The sequence below is a fragment of the Nerophis lumbriciformis genome, linkage group LG02 (genome assembly GCF_033978685.3).
Source record: "Nerophis lumbriciformis linkage group LG02, RoL_Nlum_v2.1, whole genome shotgun sequence".
NCBI classification, from domain to species: Eukaryota; Metazoa; Chordata; class Actinopteri; order Syngnathiformes; family Syngnathidae; genus Nerophis; species Nerophis lumbriciformis.
Window position 1 is genome coordinate 53566554 of NC_084549.2, and position 16079 is coordinate 53582632.

General features: G+C 36.4%; 1 protein-coding gene across 2 annotated transcripts in view; it reads right to left on the reverse strand.

Moving 5' to 3' along the window:
• Positions 1-430: 430 nt before the first annotated feature.
• The window catches only part of ttc27 (tetratricopeptide repeat domain 27), a 120921-nt gene continuing 105272 nt past the window's right edge, over positions 431-16079 (reverse strand). For both annotated transcript variants that reach the window (XM_061964625.2, XM_061964624.2), the window contains 7 exons: positions 15981-16079; positions 13073-13125; positions 12815-12980; positions 8503-8700; positions 8320-8431; positions 4619-4719; positions 431-815 (listed from right to left, as the gene is read on the reverse strand). In XM_061964625.2, coding sequence (XP_061820609.1) covers positions 690-815; positions 4619-4719; positions 8320-8431; positions 8503-8700; positions 12815-12980; positions 13073-13125; positions 15981-16079 — 855 coding nt within the window. In that variant the 3' untranslated portion in view covers positions 431-689. The remainder of the gene's footprint in view (positions 816-4618; positions 4720-8319; positions 8432-8502; positions 8701-12814; positions 12981-13072; positions 13126-15980) is intronic.

Genomic DNA, 16079 nt, shown 5'->3' on the forward strand with positions numbered 1-16079 from the left:
TTGAAAATGATTTGCAAATCATTGTATTCCGTTTATATTTAATTTCCCAACTCATATGGAAACGGAGTTTGTAGAAAAAGGGGTTTGTAATTTGTAAACTGGTGTTTTTCTCCAGTCTTATGAATTGGTTCGAGTTTTGCTATTTTCATTTTTCCTGGGAATTTGTGTCAGCTTCTCTTGTAGATCACTTGTGTGGTCAGTCACACTATTGACACTGTTTAACACCATTATCTAACAAAGTTTGAACTCCACAAGTGACGTACAAAAACCCTGGGAGAACCTGCAAGTAAAGCAGACATGCTAACTTCATGTTGCACAGTAGTTTGTCTTTTTCATCAACTGAAATCTACAAGGTGTGAACATGTGTGCAGAGATTCTGTGGTCTTGCACAATTTATACCTTGAAGAGGAAGATGTAAATAAAAAGAATGTCAAGCTACATGGTTTTATTCTTCTGGGATGCACAAGTTTGCAAAATAAATGTAAAACACTCATATGTTGTTTTGAAGCGTTCCGATAAATCATCATTGATGTTGTTTACATAATTATGGACAATATACCTTTAAAAATATTAAAAAACAAAAGTGGTCGATCAGTAGTGCTGATTTCCACTTTTTAGTACTAATAATAAGAAGGTGGATTATTGGTTATTGAACATAAAGATGTTTGGCTGCAGGGGTGAGACAATGTTCACTGGGATTGTGCTCGTAGTTGTGCACAAAGTTCCTGTAATTGTGTGACAAGTTGCTCCAGCTCAACGACGTCATCCTGCAGATCAGCATGGATGGCACCAGACGCCACGTCAGTGTGTGTTTGCTGTTGGAGGTGAAGAGAAGGTTGTGAAAGAAACATACGGTCATTATTAGGGATGTCCAATAATGGCTTTTTGCCGATATCCGATATTCCGATATTGTCCAACTCTTTAATTACCGATACCGATATCAACCGATATATATAGTCGTGGAATTAACACATTATTATGCCTAATTTGGACAACCAGGTATGGTGAAGATAAGGTACTTTTTAAAAAAATGAATGAAATAAGATAAATAAATTAAAAACATTTTCTTGAATTAAAAAGAAAGTAAAACAATATAAAAACAGTTACATAGAAACTAGTAATTAATGAAAATGAGTAAAATTAACTGTTAAAGGTTAGTACTAATAGTGGACCAGCAGCACGCACAATCATGTGTGCTTACGGACTGTATCCCTTGCAGACTGTATTGATATATAATGTAGGAACCACAATATTAATAACAGAAAGAAACAACCTTTTTTGTGTGAATGAGTGTGAATGAGTGGGGGAGGGAGTTTTTTTGGGTTGGTGCACTAATTGTAAGTGTATCTTGTGTTTTTTATGTTGATTTAATTAAAAAAACAAAAAACAAAACAAAAAAACGATACCGATCATTTCCGATATTACATTTTAAGGCATTTATCGGCTGATAATAGTCATTATTATGCTTTTATGATGGACTTTATGAATGCTGGATCTTATTTCACTTTGAAGTTTGCTCTCATCAAATTCAAATCTCTTTTTCTTGTTGGTACAATCAGTTTGGTCAGGTGTGGACCCTCTTACACATTTCACATGGACTTATAAACACGTCCAATGCTCTGAAAACACTTCATACACGCTAATCCTGGGGTGTCAAAGTCAAGGCCCACGGGCTGAATGATATTGGATTAGTACTAGAACCGGCCCGCAGGCCACAGCCGCCTGCTGCTGTTTTGCACGCACCAATACTCCATCAGTGTTGGCGCTGGGAATTTTCAAAATGGGTTCCCAGGGACCCCATCAATTCATAAATATGGGGACACACAGTACATTTTTGGGGTCCCACTTTTTTGTAACCGTCTTGAAAACAAATGATAAATGTATGCATTATCCTGTTTTAACTCACATTCTATGTTCCCTCTAATTTTTCATGTGTGTGAGCAAACGCACAAACTCCCTGAGCATTCAGTGGAGCACATGTGAGCAACATCAGACGTGCACACTGTGGCCACATCATAACCATTTAAATGTTTTATTACAATTATTTTCTGATATAAGTGATTTTGCCGTAGGGGTTAGTGCGTCTGCCTCACAATACGAAGGTCCTGAGTAGTCCTGGGTTCGGTTCTGCGCTCGGGATCTTTCTGTGTGGAGTTTGCATGTTCTCCCCGTGACTGCGTGGGTTCCCTCCGGGTACTCCGGCTTCCTCCCACCTCCAAAGACATGCACCTGGGAATAGGTTGATTGGCAACACTAAATGGTCCCTAGTGTGTGAATGTGAGTGTGGTCTGTCTATCTGCGTTGGCCCTGTGATGAGGTGGCGACTTGTCCAGGGTGTACCCCGCCTTCCGCACGAATGCAGCTGAGATAGGCTCCAGCACCCCCGCGACCCCGAACGGGACAAGCGGTAGAAAATGGATGGATGGATGGAAGGGATTTTGCCCTCTTACAATGACAATAACAAAAAAACATGTTTTTCATGACCTATGTGCTAGTATTGTATGTCTGGCTGCAGGTCCTGCCTTTAAAAGAAATGAGATTACATTTAGTTCCTGTAACTTTCTGTCTGTAAAATACATCTTTTTATTAGCATTTATGAAATCTAATGACAATATTTCATGAATAATATCCTTAAATTAACATTCTTAATAAATGGCAGTAAAATAAGCACACATCTGAGTGTGGAGTCAGAGTGTTACAACCTGGCATTTACACATTGTGTGGCGTTGGGGTTGTCCGACTTTTTGTGTGGCCATAAACGCAGCACTGGCTAAGTGCCATGAGTGCGTGTGTTGGTGCAGGTGAGAGAGCGAGCGGCTTCTGTTGAAACGACGGATGACAAAGTGTGTTTTAGCCTGGTTTGTATGGCAGAAAATTACCAGTTTTTATAGATAAAAGTTTTTTTACTCATGTTTTTGGTGTGGTTACAAACAGTTTTTCTCAATAAAGTGATTGATTGAATTCCTGTCCGTAAAGTGTCTCGACAGACGATAATTGAACTGTGTTGACAAAGATTGTTTTATTCATTGGGGCCACTCTTGTTGTCACCTGTCACTCACAGAGTTGCATTGCAAAATCATACAGAATAAATTGTAATGTGTTTATTTTGTTTAAAGTTCAGATGGGATTTTTGATTTTCTGCGCGGCATTAATTTGCTGTGCGCAGAGGACGCGTGAGCGGTGCGCAATTGCGCAGGCGTGCACCTTAGAGAGAACGTTGCTCACATTCTATATTGTGTTTTGGAAAAAGGTTGTTATAAACGTAACTTAATTCATTAAAAAAAATAATACAAAAGAAAACATGTTTTTATTCATATGTAAATGTATTCAGTTCTAAACATTAATTAACTTTCTTCTTTCCTTCATGGATCTAAACTTCACGGCTGCCGGGATTTTTTCCCATATTTTTATTGTAAAATTTTCAGAATGTGTTTGTTCTATTTTTGGCCAAAGTAAGACAACGAAAACAATCTGAAGTTGTCTTTAATTTTAATGCCATGATTTTAATAGTCCGGCCCGCATGTGCACAGATTTTCCTCCATGCGGCCCCTGAGCTAAAATGAGTTTGACACCCCAGCGCTAATTAAACATCATTTTAACAAGAAACTTATATTTTAATGTCATCAATAGTAATTTAAAATATCGCATATCAGTCCAATATCATTAAAAAACCCAAGTATGGGATTCTATGTGTTTGTATGTAAAATGTGCGATATCATTTCCAATACAAGCAGTCCTGCAGCGTGTTAACAGCAGGTTAACGTCTAAATGTCCTCCAATAAACACACAAGGTTGGTCTTTTCTTCTATTTTAGTCAAGTAATTCACAAAAGGTAAACATGGTAGGTTAAAGGCTATTAGGAGCGAGCAAATACACAACAGCAAAGCTCGACATACATGAGCGTCCTTAATTGCACAATACTACAGTCTAAAACAGCACATTTTTCAATACAAACAAGTATCAAATAATTATAGTTGCATATTACGTACACATACAAAGTCTCCAAAGCAGAAGCGTATTAGAAAGTATCCAGTAACAAACGTGTCTGCATAATTCAACTTACTGCGTCATAAACTGAAACTTCATGACTTATTGTGTCCACTAGATGTTTCCAAAAAACAATGACCTCTCCATTTCAACTGAAAGACAACATAAGTCCATTCCAGATGTTCATAATAAATAGGTTTGTGTTTTTCATACCTACCATTGGTTCCTGTTTGAGTAATTTCACTTGATTAAACATTTTCTAACATTCCACACTGCAAGTAAGCTGATATCATATTGCATCGGTATCAGCCAATACCCAAGGCTCCAATATCGCTATCATAACGGAGGTGAAAAAGTATTATCAGGACACCGTTAACTTTTTCTATAACTTACATTGCAGTATTTGCCTTATTTTGCACAGACAGTGTTTATTTGTGACAAATAATCATGTACTGACATTAGTTTGAGGGCAGAACTGCTTTTATCGGTATCGCTAGATATCAGTATCTGAAATAAAGTGTTGGGTAATATGAGCATATCGGTAAGAAAACTAATATCAGACGAGCCAACTGCTGACCAATGAGAGATGAGAGTGAGTGTGATGTCACATGGCTTGTTATGAAAACCATACCTCAGCTTTGGTGAGCAAACTCTTCAGGCTGAGACGAGCTGAAGAAAGCATCTGAAGAGCTTCTGCTGAATTCTTCTTCTTCTCACTGCAACTGATGCTCACTGGCAACACAACTTATTTAATGAGTGCTCATCTTTAGCAAAATATCAACAGTTAATCATGACATGATCTTCATATGTTTTTAAGGTGATAAACTGACTACATCAGCAAATCAAATACATATTTTTCTACTGGAATGACTTTGTTTTTTAATCAACCTGACATGGATGTTGTACAGCATAGTAGTACTGTGTTGTCAATTAGTACTTTGTAGTATAGTAGTACTACTGTATGTTGACTAATGATACTGTGTTGTATTGTGGAACTGTGTTGTCAATTAAAACTGTGTAGTATAGTAGTACTACTGTATGCTGAATAATAATACTGTGTTGCAAATTAGAACTGTGTAGTGTAGTAGTACTACTGTATGCTGAATAATAATACTGTGTTGTAAATTAGTACTGTGTAGTAGTACTACTGTATGCTGAATAATAATACTGTGTTGTAAATTAGTACTGTGTAGTTTAGTAGTACTACTGTATGTTGAATAATAATACTGTGTTGTAAATTAGTACTGTGTAGTGTAGTAGTACTACTGTATGCTGAATAATAATACTGTGTTGTAAATTAGAACTGTGTAGTATAGTAGTACTATATATATATATATATATATATATATATATATATATATATATATATATACTAGTTGTGGGGCGGCATAGCTCAGTTGGTAGAGTGGCCATGCCAGCAACTTGAGGGTTCCAGGTTCGATCCCCGCTTCTGCCATCCTAGTCACTGCCGTTGTGTCCTTGGGCAAGACACTTTACCCACCTGCTCCCAGTGCCACCCACACTGGTTTAAATGTAACTTAGATATTGGGTTTCACTATGTAAAGCGCTTTGAGTCACTAGAGAAAAGCGCTATATAAATATAATTCACTTCACACTTCACTACTGTATGTTGAATAATAATACTGTGTTGTCAATTAGAACTGTGTTGTAAATTAGTATTATGTTGAATAATACATCTGTGTTGTATTGTAGTACTGAGTTGTAAATTTGTACTATGTTTAATAATAATACTATGTTGCATCATATACTGTGTTGTATATTAGTACTATGTTGAATAATAATACTGTGTTGTACAACAGTACTGTGTAGTATAGTCGTACTATGTTGAATAATAATACTGTGTTGTACAATGGTACTGCGTTGTAAATTAGCACTGCATTGTACTGTGTAGTATAGCAGTAATGTGTTGTAAATTAGTACTGTGTAGTATCATAGTCATGTGTTGTACAATAGTATTGTGTAGTAAAGTAGTACTGTTACTGTGACGATCTGTCACTTCATTTCTGTTTGTTTCATGGTCTTTGTATTTACTTCTCATCAGTGCTCTTATTTTGTTCCATTTCCTGTTTGTCTCTGAGCACTGTTTGATCACTCACCTGCCGTTGATTGGCAGGCGGTCCACACCTGCTGCCAATCAGCGTGTCCTACAAATGCTTTGTCTCGAGCACTGTTCAGTGCTCGAAGATCACATCATGTGAGGAACTCACATGGCTGCAGTTTTTGAGAAACCAGCAGACGATGAGAAGGTAAGATGATTTTTACTATCATCAACAGAAATAAAGCAGTCTTGCACATAAACGTTCCACAGCATAAAGCGACAAGGCATTTATAGGACACGCTGATTGGCAGCAGGTGTGGACCGCCTGCCAATCAACGGCAGGTGGGTGATCAAACAGTGCTCAGAGACAAACAGGAAATGGAACAAAATAAGAGCATTGATGAGAAGTAAATACAAAAACAAGGAAACAAACAGAAATGAAGTGACAGATCGTCACAGTTATAGTAGTATTGTGTTGTAAATTAGTATTGTATAGTAGTGAAGTGAAGTGAATTATATTTATTAGAGATGTCCGATAATATCGGCCGGCCGATAAATGCGTTAAAATGTAATATCGGAAATTATCGGTATCGTTTTTTTTTATTATCGGTATCGTTTTTTATTTTTAATAAATCAACAAAAAAAACACAAGATACACTAACAATTGTTGCACCAACCCAAAAAAAACTCCCTACCCCACTCATTCACACAAAAGGGTTGTTTCTTTCTGTTATTAACATTCTGGTTCCTACATTATATATCAATATATGTCAATACAGTCTGCAAGGGATACAGTCCGTAAGCACACATGATTGTGCGTGCTGCTGATCCACTAATTGTACTAACCTTTAACAGTTCATTTTACTAATTTTCATTAATTACTTAATTACTTTCTATGTAACTGTTTTTATATTGTTTTACTTTCTTTTTTATTCAAGAAAATGTTTTTAATTTATTTATCTTTTTTTATGAATTTTTTTTTAAAAGTACCTTATCTTCACCATACCTGGTTGTCCAAATTAGGCATAATAATGTGTTAATTCCACGACTGTATATATCGGTTGATATCGGTAATTAAAGAGTTGGACAATATCGGAATATCGGATATCGGCAAAAAGCCATTATCGGACATCCCTAATATTTATATAGCGCTTTTCTCTAGTGACTCAAATCGCTTTACATAGTAAAACCCAATATCTCAGTTACATTTAAACCAGTTTGGGTGGCACTGGGAGCAGGTGGGTAAAGTGTTGCCCAAGGACGCAACGGCAGTGACGCAACGGCAGTGACTAGGATGGCGAAAGCGGCAATCGAACCTGGAACCCTCAAGTTGCTGTACTGTGTTGTACAATAGTATTGTGTAGTGTGCTTTATAAATAAAGTTGATTTGATTTGATTTGATATAGTAGTAATGTGTTGTACAATAGTACTGTGTGTTTCAATAGTACTGTGTTGCATAGTAGTACTGTGTTGTACAGTAGTACTGTGTTATAGAGTAGTACAGCGTAGTAAATTAGTACTATGTAGTAAAGTAGTACTGTGTTTTACAATAGTATTATTTATTATAGTAATACGTAGTATAGTAGTACTGCCTTGTAAATTAGTACTGTGGAGTACACTAGTGCTGTGTTATATAATAGTACAGTATTGTGAAGTATAATAGTGCTTTGTAGTATAGTAGTACTGTGTTGTAAATTAGTACTGTGTTGTACAATAGCATTGTGTAGTATAGTGATGTGTTGTACAATAGTGCTGTGTTGTACAATAGTATTGTGTTGTATAGTAGTAATGTGTTGTATAGTAGTGTGTGTTGTATAGTAGTACTGCATTGTAAACTAGTAATGTGTAGGACAGTAGTGCTGTGTTATACAATAGCACTGTTGCACAATCGTACTGTGTAATATAGTAATACTGTGCTCTACAATAGTACTGTGTTGTAAAGTAGTATTGTGTAAGATACTGTGAAGGATACTAAGTGAAGTATAGGTGTTGTAAATTAGTACTGTGTAGTACAATAGTATTATGTTATACAATAGAACTGTGTTGTACAATAGTATTGTGTAGTATATTAGTACTTTGTAGTATAGTGGTACTGCATTGTAATTTAGTACTGGGTTGTACAGTAGTACTGAATTAGTAGTACTATGTTGCGTAGTAGTACTGTTAGTCAGTAATACTGTGTTGTGTAGTAGTACTATTAGTTGTACTATAGTAGTGAGTCATATGATAGTACTGTGTAGTGCAGTAGTACTATGTTTGGACATTGTACGCACCTTCCCCCATATTGATGGCTCTTCTGATGACGTTTTTAAAAAGGCATGTTTCTTTCTCCCATCCAGCAGCTTGTATTTCACAGCGAAAAGCTTTGGACAAGAACTGTTGTGCCTAAAACAGCAAGAATGAGTTAAGAAAACGGGCCAAACTTATAAAACCACAATATTAATGCTGCCACAAACCTTGTCATTGTCCTCTGGTAAAGCGCTGTGACCACCACCGTACAATACTGCATACTGCCGCCATATTTCAGGGTCGCTGCTGTGGCGAGAGCTGACACGTCCCAAAAGTTCTCGTAGTTTGGGCTGCAAAGACGCTGCCTGCTCGCCTTGATTGTCCGTCAGCTTCTCAACAACAGCACGCACCAGGATCTGAATAATCTGAAGCAGGTACACAAGAACACGTCATTTGCTAAACTTCCTGACATAACCCAGACTGGGGATGGAAGTCAGCATGGTTGCCTTACAAGACCCCATTTGTGTGACCTGCATATAAGGAGGGTGGTCCTGTCCTAGACTATCTGCACTAGGACAGCAACTAACGACTATTTTGATAGGCAAACAGTCATAGACTATTTTAACAATTAGTCTACTAATCGGATTATGAAGCATAAAAATATTTATTGGCTCTAATTCAGCCATTAAAATAAGCTTAAAGGAGAACTGGACTTTTTCAAAATGTTTCATATCATTCACAATCATTACGTAAGACAAGAACATGTGTTTCTTTTTTTTTTTTTAATGCATTTGAAATATTAAATAAATGCGATCAAAAGTCTGCTTACAATAGAACAGGGGTCTCAAATGTATTTTAGATCTGGGGCCACATGGAGAAAAATCTACTCCCAAGTGGGCCAGGACTGGTAAAATCACGGCACGATAACTTAAAAATAAAGACAACTTCAGATTGCTTTTTTTGATTAAAAATAGAACAAGCACATTCTGTACAAATCATAATGTTGTTGTTTTTTACACTTACATGCTGTGTTTAATAGTATTCTATCTTTATTTGTCGTTATTTATACTTTCTGAATAACTTATGTGATAATGTTCATCAGTCAACGCATTGGTGTTAATTTTCAATCTGTCAAAATAAAAAAATATCAAAATCAGATTTTTTTATTTTTTTTTACATATGTAGCATCATCTACAAATAGACAAATAATTGCTCTTGCGACATCCAGTGGACAGATTTAGAACAGCAGTTTCTATCATTCAAAAATTTCGGCTCATTTTTATACTTAGCAAACTCAGCCGTACGTTTGACACCCCTGCAAAAGAGCCTGCGCCCTATTCTGCCTATAAAGCCCTTAAAAAAACATCCAAACACCTCCATTAGAGTTTTATATACGTGATCAAAGTCTATACGTAATGTAGTAACGGGCACATTTATAATAACATTTAATATTTGCGTATTTTGATCATTTTAGGCATACGCGGCGCATTAATTTAAAAAATGCATCCCGTCATTCGCTTTTTTTCCCCCAACATCACTGATTAATACTCACTGCAGACTTTATGAGAGACAACAAACATAATAAAACATCACTCACTGTACAATGTCTGCCGTCATTAGAATGCTGATTGCTAGAATCTTGTTATATTCCCATTTAGATGAAGTATGACTCATAATCTTTGCAAAGAAAAGAGGAGGGACGGCGTGGCGAAGTTGGTAGAGTGGCCGTTGCTGGGGTTCAATCCCCACCTTCTACCATCCTAGTCACGTCCGTTGTGTCCTTGGGCAAGACACTTCACCCTTGCTCCTGATGGCTGCTGGTTAGCGCCTTGCATGGCAGCTCCCGCCATCAGTGTGTGAATGTGTGTGAATGGGTGAATGTGGAAATACTGTCAAAGCGCTTTGAGTACCTTGAAGGTAGAAAAGCGCTATACAAGTATAACCTATTTATCATTTAGGAGTGGAACGAAGCATCTTTTCGTGTTGTTCTCGCCATTAACAGGTCTAAATTGGCTGTCAAAGTGTACCAACTTGTCGGAATACGTCCTCATCCTTCTTCTATCGAGGTGAGATGCATGATTTATGATCAAGAAACTTCCACAAGCAAGGAAGCAGCTTATTTCTCTATGATGTAAACATAGGCACACACGCTTGTGATAACGGTGCCGCTATAAATAGTTTGTCTGCGTTAGTGTTTATTACATTATCACTAATACTTGGTTATATTTCCACTATATTTTTACACTTTTATATTTATAAATGTAAAATACCTGCTTTACACTGCCAATCTGGCTTACTCACCATGTTAATCTTGTCCACCTTGCACATATCAGAGTAGTCATACTTGGTAGTATGTTTATTGTATTGCTCATCTTATTATATTGCTTTTTAATAATCTCTTCTTTATTCCTTATGCTGTATACATAAGGAGCAACGGTAACACCCAAATTCCCCCCCGGGAATTAATATAGAATTTCTGATTCTGATTAATATTCAAGTCACGAAATGTAAATGGAGTATTGTTGGCGGTTTTTGTAAGGTTATCTATAGGATTTTATGGGCGGAATAGAGGACCTCCCAGCATTACATGCATAAAAAAAAACATCTGTCGTCATGTCTTTCATAATAATTGTGAAAATTCCCAAAGAAAGTGCAGTTCCCAAAGAAAGTGCAGTTCCCCCATAAAAATGACTACTTCTTACGGAAATATTTATTTATACTATAACTGTACTGCTCATCAAGATGTTACAAAATAACTATTGAACCTTTGTCAATTTAAAAGCAATGACAGGAAAAGTGCTGATGAAAACAACATATCAAATTGTATGTACAGAAAATACAGCAATAAGAACATTAAAGCTGTTTAACTTTGAAGCTCAAGCTCCCCATACTAGATGTTGTGAATGACTTGAACACATCTATGATAGTAATAAACCAGTTTTACCTATGACCGTACAGAGAGTGATTGTACAGCTGGATGGAGTGCTGAATGAAGGAGTTCCTGTATGTACGCTGTCGGAGCAAAACTGGAGAAGCCTGTTGGAGTATGAGCTCAATACAATATCAAAACTAAACACTTTTTTTTTTACTTTATATATAGTTTGAAGAAAAAAATACTATATATCGTTATCTGGATAAAAAAAAAAAAAAAAGACCTTTATCAGGATACATATTTGGTCCATATTGCACAGCACTACCGTATTTTTCGGACTATAAGTCGCAGTTTTTTTCATAGTTTGGCCGGGGGTGCGACTTATACTCAGGAGCGACTTATGTGTGAAATTATTAACACATTACCGTAAAATATCAAATAATATTATTTAGCTCATTCACGTAAGAGACTAGACGTATAAGATTTCATGGGATTTAGCGATTAGGAGTGACAGATTGTTTTGTTTGGTAAACGTATAGCATGTTCTATATGTTATAGTTATTTGAATGACTCTTACCATAATATGTTACGTTAACATACCAGGCACGTTCTCAGTTGGTTATTTATGCCTCATATAATGTACACTTATTCAGCCTGTTGTTTACTATTCTTTATTTATTTTAAATTGCCTTTCAAATGTCTATTCTTGGTGTTGGGTTTTATCAAATACATTTCCCCAAAAAATGCGACTTATACTCCAGTGCGACTTATGTATGTTTTTTTCCTTCTTTATTATGCATTTTCGGCCGGTGCGACTTATACGGTAGTCCTGACCAATTGTTATGAGAAGAAGGCTGAGCAAAAAGCATGTAAGAGTAAATCATTATAAGGATTATTGATTTTCATAATAATGACACTTGTGTTTTATCAGTTATTCAATCCTTTACAACTACACGGAAATATTGTCATGTTGTAACGGTTGTTTTTGTTTTAAAATCACTAGTCATACAAGCGAACTAGTGTACAACTAGTGTAAATGTTATGAGATGTCATGACACCAGCAGAAAACTAACTTCATTACATTTTACTACATTTCATGAATGATTATACAGCTAATCCACTTTTAAAATGTACATTATCCATGTTTGAAATGTTTTTTTCATTTTAAAATCACTTGTCATGATGCAACTCATTCACATGTTGTAGCTTCTAAATACTGTGACCTTTGTTTTTATAGTTTATTATCTGTGTGATACCTGTGATGGTAGGTAGTACATAGTAGTGCAGTATGTTTCCTGCCTCTGTCTCAGCCACCAAACAGCTTGACGTGATGAAATAGCAAGAAGAGAGTGGCATCTCTATTTTCAGGGGTATATTTTTTACCACTTCATCTTGCCGCTCACTTTTAAGTGAGGGGCAACATGGCCTCTAATTCCCTGCAACCTAATTATCTGCATGTGCTGGACTTACATTTTCAGTACCTGAGACCTCATTTTGTACATCATGCAAGATTAAAAAGGTCTTATATTCTAGACTAAAGAAAGGTTTAAGGCATTTTTGTGTCCATGTATCAAGCAAAAAAATTTCCACAGTCTAAACAATCAGCAGATTGTTAGGGTTAGTGATTCGATCACTACAGTACGTTTCTTAAAAATGTTTGTTTTTACCTGGATGTCCTTGTAGCTGTCCCTTAGATCCATTAAACGATGGTAAGCCTTGATGGCTTCAGAGAAGGCACCGATATCAATACTGACAACAATGAAGTTCTCCCAAATCTGCCAGTGTTCGTAGTTACACTTGATGGCTTCCTGGAGGGTGAGGAAGGCTTTGTTTCTGGAAAAAAATGACACAGCAGATACTCAATCTGGTGGAATGTTTCCGTCATAGTGATCCGTGCTAATAAAGTCAAACTTGGTGCCACTTACTTGTTTCTTAGGCGAATGTACGCCGTAGAGAGGTTGTTCCAGGCTTCTGCATTCTAGGAATAGAATACAATTTTGAAATGGATAAAAAAAAAATGATTTTTTCACAAAGCAGAAACAGAAACAAATAATTTTAATGCTCAATAAAACTACAGGCAGTCCTTGTTTTATAATTACATTAATCCCATGAATTATTAATACTGAACTAAAAGAAAATGAATGCATTGTAGAACAACACTGCACTGTGAAAGGACACCACTACCGTACTTTTGTTCTTTATAGTGAATGTTTTCCTTTCAAGAGTGAGCTAAACTCTTCTGAATGCATGTGTGTCAAAGAAAAGGACGGGGAAATTATGCATGGTAAAATGTTGAGAAAGTGTAGAAAGCAACATTGGCTGCATGTTTGACGTTGCAACCATCAACAAGGACAAAGAAGGTATCTTTAAACAGAGACACACGTTCCACTGGTGAAATTGATGCTGATTGGCCAAAATGTGCAGGAAGTTGCGGGCTTTGGACAATGTTGCGATGCATAATTTGTGGGAATGGTTGAATCTACGTGAAATGGTGTGATCACAACATTGTGAAATCCTGCAGGGACAGTAAAATGAAATTATAGCTGTATTTTTTGTTCAAATGCTTGAAAAGATATGAGTAAGATCTGATGGACCTTGATTTTTCCCCCTAAATAGCAGCAATTTGAAGCTGCTCTACATATGCATCCATATCTCGCATTCGCATGAAAACTGGTTATTCTTCCTATCTCTAGTCATAGCGATGCTGATGTTTAAGGTAGCCGATAAAGTTTGATGTGTTTGATGATTTTTTTTACATCCTGGCGCAATGTTTGCAGAACATTTGGTGCAAATAGCGAGAAAAATGTCTTACTCTGACAACAGTGAAGAAGGCCCACACAATCGACAACACTTATGAGAAAAGGAGTGCTTGATTTGCTCACAATAACCCACCTTGCACAATATGGGTAATCTTGCCTCGTTGGAGCGTTTTCTTTTTTAATTCGATATCTGAGCTATTGTTTGTTTTAGGATTTATTGTTATGACGTCATAATTCCTCATAGCAGCCTGATAATTATCTGTCCAATATTTATCCTGCACTCCTTGTTCTGTCAATATGAAATATGACGACTGAGAGAACCAAAGTCAGATGTCTTATTTTGCATTTGTACTCAAAAAAAAGTAGAGGGACTAAGTCACCAACACGTGGGATTACTTGTTTGGAGACCCTGTTCTGTGGAATGATACGCAGGAGAACAGACGAGTTTGTTATGCACAGAGGTGGGTAGAGTAGCCAGAAATTGTACTCAAGTAAGAGTACTGTTACTTTAGAGATTTATTACTCAAGTAAAAGTAAGGAGTAGTCACCCAAATATTTACTTGAGTAAAAGTAAAAAGTATGTTGTAAAAAAACTACTCAAGTACTGAGTAACTGATGAGTAACATACACACACATATCATATATATATATATATATATATATACATATATATATATATATATATATATATACACACACACACACATATATACATATATATATATATACACACACACATATATATATATATATATATATATATATATATATATATATATATATACATACATACATTGATATATACAGTATATAATTTATATTTATTTTTTTTGCCGTTTTTGTTTACATGTTAATAGTGTTTTAATGAATATACATGCATGTTTAACACATATAGATTCCTTTCTTTCATGAAGACAAGAATATAAGTTGGTGTATTACCTGATTCTGATGACTTGCATTGATTGGAATCAGACAGTAGTGATGACAAACGTCCACGTTTTCAAATGGAGGAGAAAAAAAGTTCCTCCTTTCTGTCTAATACCACATGAAAGTGGTTGGTGTTTGGCATCTTATATGTCCAGCTTCCATATTCGTTTTTATACACTTTACAAGAAATACATTGGCGGCAAACTCCGTAGCTTGCTAGCTTGTTTGCGCAGGCTTTCGGAGACTCTTATTTTGAAAGCGCAGGCGCGATGGAGCGGCACTTTTATTGTGAAGACAGGAACTGTGCAGTCAGTCTTTAGGCTTTTGACGGGGTGTACGGTTGAAATAAAAAATGGTCTTTTTTCCTTCACACTTTTGATTGATTGATTGGAACTTGTATTAGTAGATTGCACAGTACAGTACATATTCCGTACAATTGACCACTAAATGGTAACACCCCAATAAGTTTTTCAACTTGTTTAAGTCAGGTCATGTGACCCCTGGCTCTGTTTGATTGGTCCAACGTCACCAGTGACTGCATCTGATTGGTGGAACGGAGTGAACGTCACCAGTGACTGTATTTGTTGAAACGCAGGCACTTTGAAGGTCTGTCTGACAGACCAAAACAAACAAAGCGTGCATTAACAGATCGATAAAAATTAGTAGCGAGTAGCGAGCTGAATGTAGATAAAAGTAGCGGAGTAAAAGTAGCGTTTCTTCTCTATAAATATACTCAAGTGAAAGTAAAAGTATGTTGCATTAAAACTACTCTTAGAAGTACAATTTATCCCAAAAGTTACTCAAGTAGATGTAACAGAGTAAATGTAGCGCGTTACTACCCACCTCTGGTTATGCACAATGTTGGGCTGTATGATAACTCACAAAGTATAAAAAAAATGGGGCAAAATATATGTGAAACATTTTTGTCACAGATTAAATCATACGAAAAGTGGTCCATATGATACGTACAGTCTATTATAGTAATCAACAACTCACACTTGGTAGAGTTCCAGGATGAAACCAAAAAATATTGATAAAGTTTTCGTTGTTGTTCAAAGAGGAATACTTTTATCGTAAGTGAAGACGTGAGGTTCAGGTGAGACCTTGATGGTGTTGTCAGTTTTCTTGCAGGTGTGTTGGTACTTACATCTGGCTCCAGTCCCACGCATCTTTGGAAAGCCCGAGCTGCTCCCTCGTAACTTTGCAAGGCAAGGTAGGCACAACCAAGAGAAAACCACACACCAAG